A 21,028-nucleotide genomic window follows, 5' to 3' on the forward strand; every position below is an offset into this window, starting at 1 on the left:
CACTTGAGTTGTCCGGATCCGTCGTGCACTCCATTTGCCGGAGGTGCCCGCCGGATCCGTAACAACGCAAGTGAACTGAAAGCATTTGAAGACGGATCCGTCTTCAAAATGCGTTCAGTGTTACTATGGCACCCAGGACACTATTAAAGTCCTGGCTGCCATAGTAGTAGTGGGGAGCGGGGGAGCAGTATACTTACAGTCCGTGCGGCTCCCGGGGCGCTCCAGAATGACGTCAGAGCGCCCCATGTGCATGGATGACGTCATCCATGCGACACGTCATCCATGCACGTGGGGCGCCCTGACGTCACTCTGGAGCGCCCCGGGAGCCGCACGGACGGTAAGTATACTGCTCCCCCGCTCCCCGCTACACTTTACCATGGCAAACAGGACTTTAGCATCCTGGAAGCCATGGTAACCATTCAGAAAAAGCTAAACGTCGGATCCGGTAATGCGCTGAAACGACGTTTAGCTTAAGGCCCGATCCGGATTAATGCCTTTCAATGGGCATTAATTCCGGATCCGGCCTTGCGGCAAGTGTTCAGGATTTTTGGCCGGAGCAAAAAGCGCAGCATGCTGCGGTATTTTCTCCGGCCAAAAAACGTTCCGTTCCGGAACTGAAGGCATCCTGATGCATCCTGAACGGATTTCTCTCCATTCAGAATGCATTGGGATAATCCTGATCAGGATTCTTCCGGCATAGAGCCTCGACGACGGAACTCTATGCCGGAACCCAACAACGCAAGTGTGAAAGAGCCCTAAGGTCTCTTTCACATCAGCATGTGTTATTATCATTATTCTGCTCTGTTATAGGAGGAGAACAAAAAAAAATGCTGGAAGCAAATGGAGCTGAACAGACCTCTTTCACTATAATGAGATCCGTTCAGTTTCCATTCGGGAGAACCTTTTTTAATGGGAAAAAAGTTTTGCGTGCTGGACTTTTTTTTTCTCCGCTATCTTTAAAGAATTCTGTGACGGAAGCCCTGAATTGAGTCTCTAGCACAGATGTAAACATATCCTAAGACAATGTGGGATATATATTAAGCTAATTAGGCCACTAGTGTGCCATAATTTGAGACTTTTCAGGCTTCAGAAAAGTGGCGAGAAAAAGAGGACGGGACTTAGAAGGGGGCAAGGCTTTGCCCTGCCCACCGCATTTAGGCTGGTTTCACACGGGCGTTGCGGAAAAATGTGCGGGTGCGTTGCGGGAACACCCGCGATTTTTCCGCGCGAGTGCAAAACATTGTAATGCGTTTTGCACTCGCGTGAGAAAAATTGTGTGTGTTTGGTACCCAAACCCGAACTTCTTCACAGAAGTTCGGGCTTGGGATCGGTGTTCTGTAAATAGTATTATTTTCCCTTATAACATGGTTATAAGGGAAAATAATAGCATTCTGAATACAGAATGCATAGTAAAACAGCGCTGGAGGGGTTAAAAAAAATAAAAAATAATTTAACTCACCTTAATCCATTTGCTCGCGTAGCCGGCATCTCCGTTTGTCTCTTTTACCGTATAGGACCTGTGGTGAGCATTAACTATAGTTCAAGGACCTGGGATGACGTCACTCTGGTCATCACATGGTACGTCACATGATCTTTTACCATGGTGAATCACCATGGTAAAAGATCATGTGACGTACCATGTGATGACCGGAGTGACGTCATCCCAGGTCCTTAAACTATAGTTAATGCTCTCCACAGGTCCTATACAGTAAAAGAGTCAGACGGAGATGCAGGGCATTGCGAGAAAGTGGATTAAGGTGAGTTAAATTATTTTTTATTTTTTTTAACCCCTCCAGCGCTGTTTTACTATGCATTCTGTATTCAGAATGCTATTATTTTCCCTTATAACCATGTTATAAGGGAAAATAATAAGGTTCGGGTCTCCATCCCGATCGTCTCCTAGCAACTGTGCGTGAAAATCGCACCGCATCCGCACTTGCTTGCGGATGCTTGCGATTTTCACGCAACCCCATTCATTTCTATGGGGCCTGCGTTACGTGAAAAACGCACAAAGAGGAGCATGCTGCGATTTTCACGCAACGCAAAAGTGATGCGTGAAAATCACCGCTCGTGTGCACAGCCCCATAGAAATGAATGGGTCAGTATTCAGTGCGGGTGCAATGCGTTCACCTCCCGCATCGCATCCGCTCGGAATACTCGCTCGTGTGAAAGGGGCCTTACTATAACTTCCCTTACAATGTGCTCCAGTGCAAAAAATACCACCTTATAATCCTTATATGTGGCAGTACAAAAAATACCACCTTATAATATGTGCAAGTATAAATATACTCCCTTACCTTTCAGATCAGACCCCATATCAGATGCTCAGATCAGACCCTATATCAGATCCTCATATCAGACCCCTATATCAGATCCTCAGACCCCCATATCAAACCTCAGATGAAGCCCCCATGAGACCTCCATGTCAGACCCCCCTAGATCTCAGATCCGTCCCCCTTTAGACATCCATGTCAGACCCCCATATCAAATCCTCAGATCAGACCCCCGTATCAGATCTCAGATCAGACCCCCATATCAGGTCTTCAAACCCCCACACCAGATCCTCAGACCCATATAAGATCCCCTTTAGACCTCCATGTCAGATCCCTATAGCAGATTCTCAGATCAGACCCCCATATCAGACCTCAGATCAGACCCAAAATAAATAAATTCACTTACCCATCCAGATCTGGCGGTCTCTACTTCTGTCCCCGCTCGCTAGTCCTCTCTGAACCTGTGCAGCACTGTGACCTGTCTGCATACAGCGTCAGGTCATAGTGCGCGCACTACATCCTAAGGCCTAGTTCACACGAACGTTTTTTTTGCGAGTGTACGGGCCGTTTTTTTGTGTTCCGTATACGGAACCATTCATTTCAATGGTTCCGCAAAAAAAACAGAATGTACTCCGTATGCATTCCGTTTCCGTATTTCCGTTCCGTTGAAAGATAGAACATTAAAGTCAATGGGTCCGCAAAAAAAACGGAACACATACGGAAATGCATCCGTATGTCTTCCGTATCCGTTCCGTTTCTTACGGAACCATCTATTGAAAATGTTATGCCCAGCCCAATTTTTTCTATGTAATTACTGTATACTGTATATGCCATACAGAAAAACGGAACAGAAACGGAAACACAACGGAAACAAAAAACGGAACAACGGATCCGTGAAAAACAGACCGCAAAAAACTATAAAAGCCATACGTTCGTGTGAACTAGGCCTAAAGCTGTACGCAGTTAGGACAGTGGAACGCAGACGCGGAGAACACCAGGGAGGAGGGGTGAGTACAGTGCTTCACTCACCTCTCCCTCCTGTATACTGGTGAGTGCTTCCATAATGGAAGCACTCAATATTATTCGCTTTATAAGATGTATTGAGTCTTATAAAGGGAATGATACGGTAATTGGTGGTGCGCCACTGGAAGAAGGGACCTGTGGGCTTCCTGGCTTAGGGGCCTAAGCCAGTGGCTGAAGTCTACTCAGGGCATAGATGTGCCTGATTTGTTAGCCTACACCATGTTATAAAAGAACAAAAATTGTGAAGGGACTTGGTGACAAAATGGGTGCTCCATGATCAGGTTTAGGCCTCATGCACATGGCCGTAGTTTTGGTTTGCATCTGATCTGTGTTTTTTGCGGACTCATTATCTCACTGCAAAATATGCGGACAACACACCATGTGCTGTCCGCATCCGTAAGTCTGTTCCTTGGCCCCACAAAAATAGAACATGTGATTTTCTTGTCCGTTTTGCAGACAAGGATAGGACATTACTAGAGAAGTTTAAAAAAAATGGCGACATGCTCTCAGCCTGTATATGTATTTGGTGGATCCACGATTTGAAGACCACAAAACACTTACCGCCGCATGTATGAGGCCTGGTTCAGAATTTTATAGGATTTCAATAGCAAAGTGGCATGACTTTACATCAGCTCAGAGCAGCAGGAAACAAGATGTAACAATGTTGTGCTGCATTTTAATTACAGCTAATTAAACAACATTAAGGAAACTATTCTTGCAGGACGTCTTGTGGTTGTGTCAGGAGGACATTTCGTTCACGTGTTTCATCTCCCCTGTCAGAGCAGTCTCCGTCCTCTGCAGTGCCGCGGCCGGCCGCTGGTGTCGCTGTGCACACAGTATATATCTTCCGCCCGGCGTTCTCGTACAGATCACATTACTTGCACCATGCTGTCGACTTCTAGCCGAGTGCTGCTGAGGATCTGCCGGCCGGCCGTCGGGCCTCTCTCCACCACAAGGGCATGCAGCAGCGCTGACGGGAGTTCCCGGGGCACGAAGAAAGAGAACCCGCTGGTGTACATGGATGTAGTTGCAGACAACCAGCCGCTCGGCCGCATTGTTTTGGAGGTAAGCGCCTTCCGGTGTTTGCTTTGTTTTGCATTTTGAAAATCAGGTAACTATAAATCAATGAAGAAGGGTATTTTATGTGATGAGAATCATATTCATAGCGCCACCTAGTGTTAGCAGCAGACATTGACCGGTTATGTCACTTTAAGAGGATCTTCTCTGTGTGACCGACCTGTTGCCCTTGGCCAGCTTGTAGCACATGTTTCAGTCCTAATGCTGTCATCTCCTGCTATCCTATATATCATTTTTTGTCAAAGGCCTGGCTGTATTACACCTTCAGATTTTCTCACCAATCATTGGTCAGGTGGCCAATTACACACACAGATCGTTTGTTATACTCCCAACTATTGGACAGATATTGGTCAGATAATCTGTTGGTGTAGTACTCTCCTAAGACAATAAACCATTCTCTTCAGTGGTGCTGTGTATTTTGTATGAAGAAAACGTGGATCTAATACAGGGCCCTCTACGTCTGTTTTTCAGCTGTGTGCTCCTTATTTTTTGACAGATTGCACCCTTTGTATCCAAGTCTTATCCGCATTTTGGGGGGATTGCACATGGACCCATTCATTTCTGAGTGTCTGCAAAAAATGTTTTCTGTGTGCTGTCCGCATCAGTGTATCAGTTCCGCTAATTCTAGAACATGTCCTATTATTCTTGTCTGTATTGTGGACAAGAATAGTAATTTCAAGTAGAGTGACAAAAATGCAGATTGCACATGAAGGTTTCCACATTTTGCGTATCTGTGATTTACAGACCACAACATGGACACGGTCATGTGCATGAGGCCTATGGGGCAATGCACACATCCATATTTTTCTGGATCCATGTGACTGTTCTGCAAATTACACATGTCCTATTCTGGTAAGTATTGCAGACGGGGATAGCCCTTTGTATTGATTAGAGAGATGCAGAATGCACCTGGATGCTAACTGTATTTTTGAAGATCAGTTGTCTGCGGACTGAAATATTGACATGGCAGATAATCCATAATAATCTAGCATCTCTGATGTAAATACTGGATTAACCTTATTTTCCTGTTTGTAATATATTTAGCACAATGTGTTTGCTCCAAGGTTAATGTTCATCTCAAAGTCTTGATTTCTGTCATCCATGATGGTGTGTTGGTGACACTTGTCCCAGAGTACATACAAGGTGACCTTAGACTTGGTTCAGCCATTTAAATTGATAACCAGTTTACTACAAGGTTTAAAGTGTGTATTTGAGATTTATACTGTTTGCTGATAGGAGCAGTACCAGTGCTCCCAGTTTGTTAACCAGTCTGACTTGTGGGTTGCTCTATTGCTTTGTCTACTTTCTCAGGTCTGAGTCCATGGTGTGGATTGTAAAGCATGTATTCCTGTAAGGGCTCGTTCACACAAACATGCTGTGGTTTGCAATCCGCAAATTGCGGATCCACAAAAAACGGTTGCCGTCCGTGTGCCTTCCGCAATTTGCGGAACAGACGGAACATTATAGAAATTCCTATTCTTGTCTGCAAAATGGACAAGAATAGGACATGATCTATAATTTTGTGGGACCACAGAGCAGCGGATGCGAACACCGCACGGAGTGCTGTCCGCATCTTTTGCTCCCCATTGAAGTGACAATGCGGCTCGGATGCAAAACCAAACCACGGTCGTGTGAATGAGCCCTAAGAGTCAATGTACATGTTTAAGTATCCAGGGGCATTGGCTGTATTAATGGCCATATTGGTGTCTGTTGATTCTTCCAAAAACTTTTTCACAACATATTTGTCACTTGGATGCTGTTGTCTTGGGTTCCTACTGTCTGTTTTCATATAGCTGCTATGTGATGGCGTACATAGTTTCACAATGACTGTAAGTTAACAGACTAATGAAACTATGTGGACCATCCCCTTAAATGAGTGTTATGAAGTGGGGACTGGTATCGATTTACTGTAGTATTTTGTAGATGAAGACTACAATGGAGTGCTAGATTTCACAGCTAATGTCTAAAGAGACCAATGTCTTCCGAGGTCCCGAAAGTTGGCCATTTCTGTCCTTTTTTACATGTGACTCCTGTTTAAAGCAGATAACGCCAATAATTGTGAACGCCTGACTTATCTTATGCCAAGTTCTGGAGAATTCAGGTGTATAATTTCTACTGCGTGGCTTAAGGCAATAATCTGGATTTTGTTGTGTAATTGACATTCTGCTTTGTGCAGTCCAACCTGTTTATAGATTTTCCCGGGAAATGGTTATCATCTACGTTAGTCATCAGTTTCTTGTGGTTGAATTTTATTGTGCTTCAGGTAAACGCCAGCTTGTTTCCAGATAAGGCTACTTTCACACTGGCGTTTTGAATTCAGTTTGTGAGATCCGTTTCAGGGATCCCACAAACGGTTCAAAACGGATCAGTTCAGCCCCAATGCATTCTGAATGGATAAGGATCCGTTCAGAATGCATCAGTTTGGCTCCGTTCAGCCTCCATTCCACTCTGGATGCGGACACCAAAACGCGGCTTACATCGTTTTGGTGTCCGCCTGGCGATGTGGAGCCAAACTGATCCATCCTGACTTACAATGTAAGTCAATGGGGACGGATCCGTTTTGACTTAGACTTTTTTTTTTTAAAGAATAATGCAAACGGATCCGTTCTGAACGGATACAAACATTTGCATTATAGGTGCAGATCCGTCTGTGCAGATACAAGACGGATCCACACCTAACGCAGATGTGAAAGTAGCCTAAGATTGTACTTGGCAATGTGGAGAATTAGGGCTCATGCACACAAAGGGGCCCGTGCTGCGGACCGCAAATGGTGGTCTGCAATGCACCGACTGTGTGCACTCCATTGACTTGAATGGGTCCACGATCCACAAGATACTGTGCGTTTGTGGTGTGGAGACACTGACCTGAAAGCCCACGGCAGCGCTTCTGAGTGTTTACGTGGGCTTCCGATCCATGCTCCTGCTATGCAAAAGATAGGCCTATCTTTTGCCGTATCTTGTGGTTTGCAGACCCATTCAAGTAAATGGGTTTGTGGTCCACAATGCGGGCACGGAGGACGGAGCCCTTATAGTAGGCCCTCATGTGACAGAGAAAATGTTTTGCTGATGTGTAAATTTGGTCCTATGCTTTACAAAGGATTAAAGCCACAATGAAATTCCACAAAAGATTCTCCACCCTCCAAATGTGTAAGGAAATCTGCAGTATATCTGCAATGTGTACACTGAACATATCATTAAACTAGCAGATCCTACAGTTAGTGCCATCCTTCTGGACTGTTGTCCTTTACAATAGTGCCCCATACACCAGCATCTAGACTTCGGGCGGCTGCCCTGATCTGGGAATCCTCACAATAAGATGTTATCACTTGCATCTTATACTGAGTGCAGGAGTCGCCTTGTTTGTATTTGGCTTGGGAGCCCTTCTCCTGCACCACATTTCCAAGGCGGAGTGCCATTGAGCCTTCCTCAGATCTTAGTATTGTGTGATTCCTCAGATCTCAGTTACTATTGTCTGGCATAAAAAAAAAACCCTCTAGACTTCATCAATGTGAGCAACTGAGCACGACACCCCTTCAGCTGCTAGGGCGACACATGTCACACCAATAGTGCACAACTTTTTTGTATTTTATTTTTTTGTAATGATAGTTCAATATTGTTGCACTGCGACATGCTGCAACTATGACACGACGGTCACAAAAAAAATCCATCCAAGTGGTTTTTTTTGTGACTGTCGCATTGCATGTCGCAACTCCATACCATTGACTATAATCGCAAAAAAATGTTGCGAAACATGTCTCCGTGTAGCCCTAGCCTAATAGCCGGGCACCCAACCTGCTACTGCACAAATGCAAGAGCAGAGGCCTTACACCCGCTCCATACATTTCCAATGGTGCGAGGGGAAAGGCCAGGACTATGTACTGCTAATTGAGCAAGTATCCACATCTCATAAAGCTGTGTAGATTGTAATTCTGTCACTTTGTAAAGCCACTTTCATGATATTCATGACCTGTCCCGAGGATATGTTATCTATACCAGATCAGCGGTGGTCCAACTCCCTGCCCCTCAACCCATCAGCTGTTTGAAGAGGCAATGCTGCTTGCATGAGCTCTGTGGTCTCTTCAATGTGTACCCGCATGCCATCTACTCTACATTGTAGCAGCACTGCAAGGTAAATGCAGCTCTGCCTCATTCACTTATATTTAAGATGAAGCTGTAATTACCGTACACTGCCGCGACAATGTAGACCGCACACATGGAGGATGCACTATGAGCATGTCGACCCCCCCTTCAAATAGTTGCTCAGTGGGGGTGCTGACAGTCAGACCCCCGTTGATCTGATATTGATGACCGATCCCGAGGATAAGTCATCAGTATCATGAAACCGGAAACCCCCTTTAACATTGATGGCTACAGGTCTGCATGCAGAGGTCAGGGCTCCTCAAATCGACAGTACCTTATCCATCCCTTTTGTTCATACAAGCCTTGAAGAAAAGAAGTGTTCACATTTTAGATTATTGTAACCAGACTTTGCACCTGGGAATAGTTCCTTTTTAATATCTACCTTCATTGTGGACCTTGTTTCCAGTGAGAACATTCAGCTAAAGCAGTCCCCCTTAGGGACCCCTGCTGTCACTTATCCAGGCAGTCACTCGGCTCTGTGCTACACCGGAAGTCCTGTTCTGGCGCGCAGCTACTGTGTTATCTGCTGAAAGGCAGGAACAGAAATAGCCACGTGTACTGTTTGCAGTTGATAGTGAAATGGCCACATGCTAAAGGGACATTGGGGTCATTTGCAAAGACCTGCTTTTTACACCCGTCTTTGTTTCCCACCTGAACAGCCCGAGGATTCACCTAATTTATGACCAGGCATGCGCTTCCTCATAGATTAGGTGCACCTCTGACAGTCCATGTGCCTGGAGTAAAAACGACTGCAGCCCCTAACTGAAGTAGTTCTTACTCCGATTTTTAGGCATAAAAGATAGTAAATTTGTCCTGCCACTCCTAAGGATGGAGTAAAAATGCCCCTGCAACAAAATACTGTTGCATGGTTGTTTAAAAAGTCCCAAATAGGGGTCTTGCGACTACATGTACGCCAAAAACTATTAAAAAAAATGTAGTAAAATACCCTAATGTATTTTATGAGGTGGTAATTGCACAGTTTTCCATTAATAACTTATTTGTCTAATTATCCTTTCTTTTTTTGCTTTTCTTTGCAGTTGAAAGCGGATGTGGTTCCAAAGACTGCTGGTAAGTTTGTTCTGCCAACTAAGAAAATGCTTCTGTTAGATAAAATGGGGCGCTGTCTAGGAACCCAATAATTTCGATATATATATATAATATTTTTCCTTTTTTTTATTATTATTTTTTTATTTATTTATATAATGTATAGGGTGTCCTCATCATAGAGCCTTTAATTTTATCGCTACTACAGTGATCTGCTGATCACTACAGGTCCAGGTTCTGACACCCTTCTGTGCTGCCCATATGTCACATTGGGATATATAGATAGGACTAACCCCTTTAACTCTGCTTTAGATCTACTTTAACGATTACATTAGGGGGTTGCAAAGACTGAGTGACGAATAATAACTGTAGTTATTGTAGTAGTGCAGTTTAAATGAATGCCCAGCCATGTAATAGATTCTCCAGAGCTAGAGATTCTATTATTTAAGAACCCCTCTGTTGTCCAAATGCCCTATGGGATTCTATAGGATATCCTAAGTGATACAACCTGTAATTCAAACCCTATCCCCTTAAGGACACTGCAAAACGTGTGTATGTCCACTACTCCATTTAACTCTATTGGACTGCTGGAGATGGCAGAGTATAAGCCCATGCTGACCACCCTGTAGAGCAGAATGGAGCCATGTGTGCCCACTGTTACATTCAAACTGGGGAACATGGGTCCCCATTCTTGTCATTGCGGGCCCGCTGTAGGAACCCTGCCAATCAGACACTTATCACCTATCCTGTGGATAAGTTGTCTTAACAGGACACACGCATAATAATTTACAGGACCCCCGCCGATCAGCTGTTTGAGAAGGCAGCAGTGCTGGCAGTAGCATTGCAGACTTCTCGCTGTTTCCCCTCAGGCCCAGTGACATCATGACTAGTATCACTGGCCTGGGTGTGGCTAAGCCCCATTCAAGTGAATGGGTCTAAGCTGCACCCAGGCCAGTGATGCTAGTCGTGACGTCACTGGACCTGCTGGAAATGGGGAGAAGGCGCGGCACCACTGCCTTCTCAAACAGCTGATCGGTGAGGGTCCTGGGTGTCGGACTCCCGGCGATCAGATGCTGTTGATCTCTCCAGTGGGTAGATAATCAGTAAAAAAGAAAAGAACTGCAGAACCAATTTAAAGTGATTAACAAGAGATTTCCATGTATTGCTTTATAGAGGAAAAAAAAGTAACTACAGTGGTCCCTCAGGATACAATATTTTTAACATGCAATAACCCAGAAAAGACCATTTGTATTTGCAACTAGTCTCAAGATACAGTGCCTCATCCAAGCAGTCAACATGGCCACACCTGTTTAGTAGCTCCTGTTTACAGTAAAGTGCAGTACTATACGTACTCTACTGACCTCTGTGGAGGGTGGCTCCATTTTATTTTTTCTGGTACTGTATGATACAGCGCCCTGAAGACACTGTTGTCATCATAGGAAGTGGCTTCCAGCATATGGTTATCTACTTATTTTTGTTAAATTTTTCTTTTATTATAGGATTATATTTTAGGGCTTTGGAAACGATTCCATAACTCTATGGAAAACATGTAATTAAGTTACACCGGTTTGAACTTAGTGGTCATTCTGGAACCAATTAATATTGTAACTTGAGGGACCACTATAAATATTTAAAATTGTGCAAAAAACCCAGCATGTAAAAAAATTCTCTAACAACTTGACTGTGGCACTTTCAAGCTATCCAGTTCATTCCTATGGCTAGCCCTAACCTAATAGGTAACGTTCACGGGGGTATGGGCAGATTCTGTAAAGAGGATTCGGTGAAATGAATAGTCTATGATGGCTGATCTTTAGGCTCCATTCAGACGTCCGTAGAATGGGTCCGCATCCATTCCGCAATTATCCGGAACGGTTGCGGACCCATTCGTTCTCTATGGGGCCGGAAGAGATGCAGAGAGCACATTATGTGCTATCCGCATTTCTATGCAACAAAATAGAGCATGTCCTATTCTTGTCCACAATTGCGGACAAGAATAGGCGATTCTATGGGGGTGCAGGCGGGGGATGTATTGCGGATCCTCAATGCACTACGGATGTGTGAATGGACCCCTATATGTATTTTTGTTCATAAAACTGAAAAAACAATCTTTCCTTTTTAATCTCTAGAAAACTTCCGGTCATTGTGCACTGGTGAGAAGGGTTATGGATATAAAGGGTCCACTTTTCACAGGGTGATACCCAGCTTTATGTGTCAGGTATGTATCCTGTCTTATTTCCTTTAGACTTCCTTAGGCTACTTTCACACCTGCGTTTAGGACGGATCCGTCTGGTATGTGCCCAGACAGATCCGCACCTATAATGCAAACGCTTAGATCCGTTCAGAATGGATCCGTTTGCATTACCATGAACAAAAAAAAATATATATATTTTATTTTTTATTTTTTTTTGTTCATGATAATGCAAACGGATCCGTTTTGACTTTACATTGAAAGTCAATGGGAGACGGATCCGTTTGAAAATTGAGCCATACTGTGTCAACTTCAAACGGATCCGTCCCGATTGACTTACATTGTAAGTCTGGACGTATCCGTTTGCCTCCGCACAGCCAGGCGGACACCTGAACGCTGCAAGCTGCGTTCAGGTGTCCGCCTGCTGAGCGGAGCGGAGGACAAACGGAGCCAGACTGATGCATTCTGAGCGGATCCGCATCCATTCAGAATGCATTAGGGCTGGACGGATCCGTTCGGCCCCGAACGCTAGTGTGAAAGTAGCCTTATTTAGTAAAGCAGGTTTGTTTCACATCAAATATTGTTACAGTGTAATGTATGGTCAGTGGAGTAACTATGAGCCCCAGGGTAAATATTGGAGCTGCCCTGCCCTTCCCCATGACACCCAGAGCATTGCCAGGGTCTATATAAGATATGTCCCCCACTGATTATATATATATATATATATATATATATATATATATATATATATATATATATATATATATATATATATATATATTCTCATGACTCTAATACAGTGGTGCAGTTAACAAATAATGCCACTAGACAAGTAAATATCACCACAATACTGTTAGTGAATAAAACCCTGTAAACCAAGAATAATATTACAAAGAAAAAATGTGGGGAATTGGGTCAGCACAACCCGTATGTAGGTGCATATCACTATGGCGAAATACATATACAAACGGGCAGAGTGCTGGATGTAGAGTGCGATCACATTTGCATTTTCCAAGAATAATATTATTGGCAATATCACCAGTGGAAAAAATGGCACCTCAAATTGTCACTACAAAATGACTGAATACCATCACACTGATGCCAAATAGAGACCACTATAATAAAACATTTGCCACCAGTGGTAATTTGTACATTTCTTCAACTGGCCCAGGCCACTATAAATACAGAATTGCCTCAAGTCTACACAGTGTATTGCAAAGACATCCTTGGTTCTGCACTTTTTGAACAGTAATTTCCCCCTTTCGAGTCTTAATGTATATGCCTCCTTTGTACCAATGCAAAATTAAAAACAAATGTGAAACTGGCCTAGGCTCGTTGTCACGTTGAGTGGGTTTTTTCCCAGCTGTTATAAAGTTGTGCAATGCAGTGATGTCATCATGCCCCCTGATGTCTTCTGTGTGCTCCTGCCCTTGTGAGATCCCATCCACTGTAGGCCTCACTTTGGATCTCTGGTAAGCCGTAGGCCTAAAGCAGCTTTAGCTTATCAGAGCAAGTGGTGGGGCTGGAAGCCAAAGGTGCTCTGCTGTAGCTTTCAACTGGATCCCCTAGAATACTATTGCAGTCCATGGGATTTTGACAGGCTTCCTGTTATTTCTTAGGCTGCTATAGCATCCTAACAATTCCACCTGCCTTTGTCTAATCCCTCTAATGCCGTAGTTGCTACGGACAGTGGCATCCTGGCATCAGTGAAAAGGATCAGAGTCATCCCGCTCACTGCTGGTGGGTGTCTGCTCCTTACAGCCCCTTTTAATGCAAATTATTTATCTGTATGAATTATGTGTTAATTGGTTCTCATAAATATTTTATATAGCTTTCAAATCCAGCCCATAATCATGAAAATGTTCTGTACTTATTAGAAAATTCTTATTGCCAGGATAATGTTCAGTCTTGCTTAGTTTCTTCCCTTGTGTACAGAGAAGATCTCTGGTATGGTCAGAGGCTGCTTCTGAAGCTGTAGCATCTCACTGTTTCTCAGTGGAAATAAGCAAGTGACTACAGAGTGAGACATAGTTACTGTGACTGCACTAGCTCAACCTCTCCTCTGAGCAGCAGAAACATTGCAGCTGCTCACTACACCATAGATCCCCGATATACCAAAAAGCAGAGAGAAGGGCAATCCTGGGCATGTGTGGGCACGAAAAGAAAGTGATGCTATACTAACATTCTTCCTGGAATATCACAAGTATAACCATCCGCAGAACACAGACACTGGCCATGTGCACCTCTCATCGCTGTGTGCACCTGTTAACTTCCATGGGTCCACAATTTGCATGTTGCTGCCAAAAGATAGGACATGTCCTACCTTTTGCGGCACAAGCGCACTAACCTGAGGGCACACATCTCCTCCTTGCTCAGAAAGTTAGATTGCTGTAATTTCGCGATGCGCAAGCTCGCACATGCGTAGTTCCTTCCCTGAGGCTGATGCCAGCACAGGGAAGGAACACTATGTCGGCACTGCGCAAGCTCGCGCATTGCAAGATTACGGCGATCTGACTTTCTGCACAAGGAGGAGATTCCTGGATACAGGCGGTGCTGGGCTCCTTCACAGGGGCGTGGCTGGGCTCCAGAACGGTTAGTGCAGCCCCTTGGGCTCCTTACCAGGCTGATTTACACATCTCTATCTAATTTTTTTTAAACACAATAAAACCACACAGAGCTATGGGACAGGTACATTGCGGACATGCTAGCGGCGCTTTAGCCGTTCATGTCCGCATCTCTATAGGCTAAAAAGAGGTGACAGAATCCCTTCAACTGTTCAGTCTAATTAATGGACCTTGTTCAGTCCTTACCGACTATAAACTTGTCCAGTGATCAAATGGCCAATGATAAGTTACTTGTTTGTAGTTGATTTCTTCTATCACCTAAAAATCCTTGTGGGTCGGCAGCTCATCCCTATGTGTAAACGGGCATCTGCCTTTCGCTTTCAATGGAAATCTATGACAGAAAAAAAAAATATTAATGATTTTATATATATATATATATATATATATATATATATATATATATATATATATATATCAAAAATCACTTCAGTGTCAATCTTCAAATTATGCTTGATGAGGACAATTTGTGTGCCTAATGTTTGTGTGTTAAATGGACCCTTCTGCATTAGCAGCGAGTCTTTGTCTTCAGCCTTGCTGCACGTATAATATATATATTTTTTTAAATTAATTTATATTTATTTGTCTACAGGTTCCAGAAATGTTATATGTAGTATTGTAAATATCTGTTCTTTCATACAGTAATGAGAGAACAGATAACGGTTGGTGCCTGAAAATGAGATCTAGATTTGTCATAGAAGTGTAAATGTGTGCTGTTTCTATACAGGGTGGAGATTTCACTAATCATAATGGCACTGGTGGCAAATCGATTTATGGAAGCCGTTTCCCCGATGAGAACTTCATTCTGCAACACACAGGATCAGGTAAGAGGCAACCCATGAGTTTATCCAGAGGGCTACATACGGTATATGGACCAAAGTATGACCCATGCCATGACTATCAGTATATTTAGTTTTCTAATACTAAAACCCACAACTTGCTGCTGAAATTAAATTGTAGTTTTTCTTCAAGCAGGTTCCTTATTACATACTGACCAATTCTACAGTTTCGGTGCTGAGTGGGATTGTTTTGGTTTAGACAGAACTTTCATATATTGTATTAGGGCACACTGAGCTATGGAGAGAGGGAGGTCCTGAGTAGAGGACAACCCTCTACTAGTTAGATGAGCTGTTACTCATGGCACCTTCTTGTTCTAATGAGTATAATGTATGTCCACCATTGCCATGTGGAGTTGTCGTCATATACTTTATATATTTAAAAACGGTTAGTACTGTAATTTTCAGGTCTAAAGCAAACTTTATTTCTACAAAAAATAGTATAAGTTTCATATACATTAAAATGATGAGCCTAAGTGACCTGTTTTAGGCTCCCTAGGAACTTTTGACTTTCAAAACACCATCTCAGCATGGCAAAAAAAAAAAATATAAATATCAGCATGGGAATTGTTGCACATTTTTTATTGCTTGGCTTGCATATAGAGATTTCATGGTGCATTAAGCGGTTTCCCCTTCCCCCTTTTTACAGGTATCCTCTCAATGGCAAATGCAGGGCCAAACACTAATGGTTCTCAATTTTTTATATGCACTACAAAAACAGAATGGTGAGTATAATTTTCTAGATGGGTCATTTTAAAGTGTAACTCTTATGTGTTGGACTTTTTTTTCTTTTTTTTTTTATAACTTTTTGAAGTATACCTTTTTTATTAGGGAATTTTGTGTAATTTTTATTTTAAAAAAAGTGTTTAACCCTTTCACTACCAGCGCTGTAGATGCACAGCGCTGTGCAAGCATGACCATGCCAATGGCGGTAATTAAATGCTTTAGATGCTGTGATAAAGTGAGATCACGGCACCTAAATGCCCAAAAAAAACAAGCCCCGTGCTGCCAATCGGGACTTCAGTACATGCGCTGAATGCTCTGAGTCTCTATGAAGAGACTCGGAGCATTAATTCTGCAATTCTTATTTTGGCCACCAGATGACAGGCCAACATAAGAAATGAGCAAAATGCAAAGAAATTGTAAATTTTCAAATCCTTGATTAAAATGAAAAAATTGGAAAACCTTAAGGTCATTTATGAGCCTTAAAATGATAAAAAAAAGTGTGTATATGTATATATATATATTATACAATTTTAAATCACCCCCCTTTCTGTATAATAAAAAAAAAAGCCTAAATAACAATAAATAAAAACATCCTGGGTATCACCGTGACTGAAAACGCCCATACTATTAAAATAAAAAATATCCAATACTGTGAATGGCGTAACGGAAAAAGGGTAAAAATGGCTGATTTTATTTTTTTTCATTGCTTCTCTTACCCAAAATAAGAAATAAAATGTGATCAAAAAGTCATGCACACTCCAAAATGGCATCAATATATACAAGACATAAGTATAAAAAGTTATGGGGGTCAGAATACGGTGATGTGAAAAAAAAAAAATTCTCAAAGTTAAAATGTTATTTTTACACTATTTAGACATTAAAAAAAATATATATACATATGGGGTATCGTTGTAATCGTACTGACCCAGAGAACAAAGGGCATGAGTCAGTTTTGCCGTGAACAAAACCTGTAAAATGGTGGAGGGATTGCCTTTTTTGTTCACCTTGCCTCCCCCAAAAAACTTAAGTGATCAAAGGATTCAATGTCTCTCAAAATGCAATAAAATGAATAATTATAAAAAATATATAATATATATATCTCTCACCCTGCAAAATTGAGCCCTCACACAGCTCCTTCATCAATAAAAATAAGTTAGCTATTAGAATATGGTCTAAGCAATCTTATATTGTGCCTACATTGCAGCAAAAATTTCCCACAAAGCAAGCCAATGATGTAAAGGGAACTGTTGTATAATACTTTTCAGTACCTAAATGTTTGTGTCCTTCTAGGCTGGATGGCAAACACGTGGTTTTCGGACATGTTAAAGATGGCTTTGAGGTTGTAAAGAAAATGGAAGCTCTTGGCAGCAAGACTGGACGTCCTACCAAAAAAATTGTTATATCAGACTGCGGAGAACTTGATTGAGGAACACCTTTTACATAGATCACTTGATAGCTGTGAATTTTTGGACTCTTAATCTGCTTTACTTGCAATGTGAAGTGTATTCATGGTAAATAAGATGACTATAAAACTAAAAACCTGATGATGCGGCACTTCACTGAGCCCATGATGTGCTAAATTTTATTGACAACATTGCTGGTAAGATTAAGAATGTGAAGTTTACTTGAGCCTGTTCTAAAGAACTAAGTCGCTTAAAATCACTGGACATGTTTGGAATTGATCCTTGACTGATTTAATCTGTGAATTGCTTAATTTCATAAAATATAATCTACACCTGAAATGTTAATATTACTGTAAATGGTTTAATGTTTCAGGTTGGTGTTGGGTATGTCAATGCCTACATGCCACTTACATTTCTGTTACATCATACTTTTCATCTCTATAACGTGATTGTTATACTGGTGTTTCTCATAAGGCACTGTTTGCATAGCCCTAAAAGTAATATATGGTACTTTCACTAATGATCCTGCTGGAATATATTGCACTAGCTCAGACAAGGTTTTTCTGGTACTTAATATTGCTAGTAGAGATGAGAGAATTTCCTCTTATGAAATTTGTTCACACTTTGTTGGTAAAAGGTGAATTGCGTTATGGATTCCGTTACTACGGTTATTCATTCCATCATAATAGAAGTCTATTGTCTGCAAAACGGATCCGTTATGCAGGGGAGGACTCTGCTGTTACATGGTGCACATCACCTCCAACCATTTATTGGTAAATTTCCCCTAATGTCTGCTTGGGGTCCAGTATCTGATGTGAGATAAATATTCCACTGGTGGGAATGCCCCACATATGCCTTATGCCAGCTACCAATAACAGAGCCATTCTGCCCAGGTTGTATGCATTGTGTAAGAAGTGTATCCTGATCACTAGCATGAAATGGCCTCCATTCCCTGTCTGCGATAGATGTGGGGGAGGGTACAGTAAAGTGAGGCTTCAGTATTGTGACACGAGTTACCCTGTAGCTTTAGGCGGTCCTCTGTGTACTAATACATTACGGTGGGATGATCTGTAAATTCTAGCCATGTTTTGTACACTGACTCGGAAAGAAAATATCTATTTATTGTTTTATAGGATTTGTACATGAATAACCTCAGTCTTCCCAAATTCACTTATTTTTTTGTAAGCAAAATGTTTGTAATTTTGAATAAAAAAATTTTGCTTGTTTAAAAAAAAACACATTAAATTTTATTTTAATAAAACAAAGTCTTGTGGTTTAAATGTGAAACAGCATAAAAGTGGGAGTTGGGGTCCATTCACACATCAGTGTGTTTTGCGGATCCGCAAAACACTGACACCAGCAATGTGCGTTACGCATTTTGCGGACAGCACATCGCTGGCACTGTCATATAAAATTCCTTTTCTTGTCCGCAATTGCGGACATGTTTTATTTTGAGGATCCGCAAATGCGGATGCAGACAGCACATTCCGGCCCCATTGAAAATGAATGGGTCCGCACCTGTTTGGCAAATTGCAGAACGGATGCGGACATGTGAATAGACCCTTATCAGAAATTCTAATGTTGCAAAAACTGAATTACAGTTGAAATCTATTGTTCAGATGTTGGTTAACATTTGTGTCCCTTTGGTAGGCTATTGTGGCATCCACACACAACACATTGAAGGGGTTTACTGGCATTAAACTTTCATGTTCCATTAAACATGCCCTGGTCATACTAACATATCAAATATGGTTGTATTACCTATTCTGCTCTGTTTGCTCACTTTACAAACCAGTCATGTGACCTGGTTTGCCTTGCTGAAATCATGTCGACTGGTCACATGCTTCCCCCAATCCCCTGTAGGAGGAGGAGGAGGAGAGCTGTTTCCCAGCCAGCACCACCCAGAAGTGCAATATGTGACAGTACATCGTGCTGCTGGGGAGCACCAGCTGCTTTGGGGAAGCGGGGAGTGGACGTCTTCCTGCTTCACCATTATAATAGGATACACAGACAGGTGATGGACACAGACAGCTGAGAGAGACTCATGGCATCTGACAGAGCCCTAATACACGGTGAGAACAAGTCGAAGATGAAGTGAAGGCATCAATGTGCGTGGGAAAAGGTGCTGCAGGGGTGTGGACACAGGAGAGGGGTGTGCACATACAGAGGCAGCCCTTCCCTGACTCAGCATTCAGGGGCAGACATCTTATGATGACAAACCAGGTCACATGAGGACCTGTCTTCAAAAAAGGCAATGGAACTTGAAGGCACCATGTTATAGAGCAGGAGAAGCGGAGCAGATTGATATACAGTTGCAAGAAAAAGTATGTGAACCCTTTGGAATGATATGGATTTCTGCACAAATTGGTCATAAAATATTATCTGATCTTCATCGAAGTCACAACAATAGACAATCAAACTAATAACACACAAAGAATTAAATGTTACCATGTTTTTATTGAATACACCATGTAAACATTCACAGTGCAGGTGGAAAAAGTATGTGAACCCCTAGACTAATGACCTCTCCAAGAGCTAATTGGAGTAAGGTGTCAGCCAACTGGAGTCCAATCAATGAGATGAGATTGGAGGTGTTGGTTACAGCTGCCCTGCCCTATAAATAAAAATAAAAAAACACACACCAGTTCTGGGTTTGCTTTTCACAAGAAGCATTGCCTGATGTGAATGATGCCTCGCACAAAAGAGCTCTCAGAAGACCTATGATTAAGAATTGTTGACTTGCATAAAGCTGGAAAGGGTTATAAAAGTATCTCCAAAAGCCTTGCTGTTCATCAGTCCACAGTAAGACAAATTGTCTATAAATGCAGAAAGTTCAGCACTGCTGCTACTCTCCCTAGGATGGCCATCCTGTAAAGATGACTGCAAGAGCACAGCGCAGACTGCTCAATGAGGTGAAGAAGAATCCTAGAGTGTCAGCTAAAGACTCTGGCATATGCTAACATCCCTGTTAGCGAATCTATAATATATGTAAAACACTAAACAAGAATGGATTTCATGGGAGGATACCACAGAGGAAGCCACTGCTGTCCAAAAAAAACATTGCAGCACGTTTACAGTTTGCACAAGAGTACCTGGATGTTCCACAGCAGAACTGGCAAAATACTCTGTGGACAGATAAAACCAAAGTTGAGTTGTTTGGAAGAAGCACACAACACTATGTGTAGAGAAAAAGAGGCACAGCACACCAACATCAAAACCTCATCCCAACTGTGAAGTATGGTGGTGGGGGCATCATGGTTCAGGGCCTGGATGGAATGCTATCATCGAAGGAAAAAATGAATTCCCAAGTTTATCAAGACATTTTGCAGGAGAACTTAAGGTCATCTGTCCACCAGCTGAAGCTCAACAGGTGTTGCAACAGGACAACGACCCAAAGCATAGAAGAAAATCAACAACAGAATGACTTAGGCTACTTTCACACTAGCGTTCGGAGCGGATCCGTCTGATGTTTCATCAGACGGATCCGCTCCGATAATGCAGACGTTCGCATCCGTTCAGAACGGATGCGTCTGCATTAAAACTTAGAAAATTTTCTAAGTGTGAAAGTTGTCTGAGCGGATCCGTTCAGACTTTACATTGAAAGTCAATGGGGAACGGATCCGCTTGAAGATTGAGCCATATTGTGTCATCTTCAAGCGGATCCGTCCCCATTGACTTACATTGTAAGTCTGGACGG

At 42.4% G+C, this 21,028-nt stretch overlaps 1 protein-coding gene across 1 annotated transcript; it reads left to right on the plus strand.

The window, feature by feature from the left end:
* The first annotated feature begins 3,993 nt into the window (after nucleotides 1-3,993).
* On the plus strand, nucleotides 3,994-18,592 carry PPIF (peptidylprolyl isomerase F). The gene is made up of 6 exons (XM_040436291.1): nucleotides 3,994-4,361; nucleotides 9,551-9,581; nucleotides 11,684-11,772; nucleotides 15,094-15,190; nucleotides 15,852-15,927; nucleotides 17,219-18,592. The coding sequence occupies exons 1-6, from the start codon at nucleotides 4,182-4,184 to the stop codon at nucleotides 17,352-17,354; spliced, it is 609 nt and encodes a 202-aa protein (XP_040292225.1). The 5' UTR covers nucleotides 3,994-4,181; the 3' UTR covers nucleotides 17,355-18,592.
* Nucleotides 18,593-21,028: the final 2,436 nt, after the last annotated feature.

This window comes from Bufo bufo, chromosome 6, assembly GCF_905171765.1.
Source record: "Bufo bufo chromosome 6, aBufBuf1.1, whole genome shotgun sequence".
NCBI classification, from domain to species: Eukaryota; Metazoa; Chordata; class Amphibia; order Anura; family Bufonidae; genus Bufo; species Bufo bufo.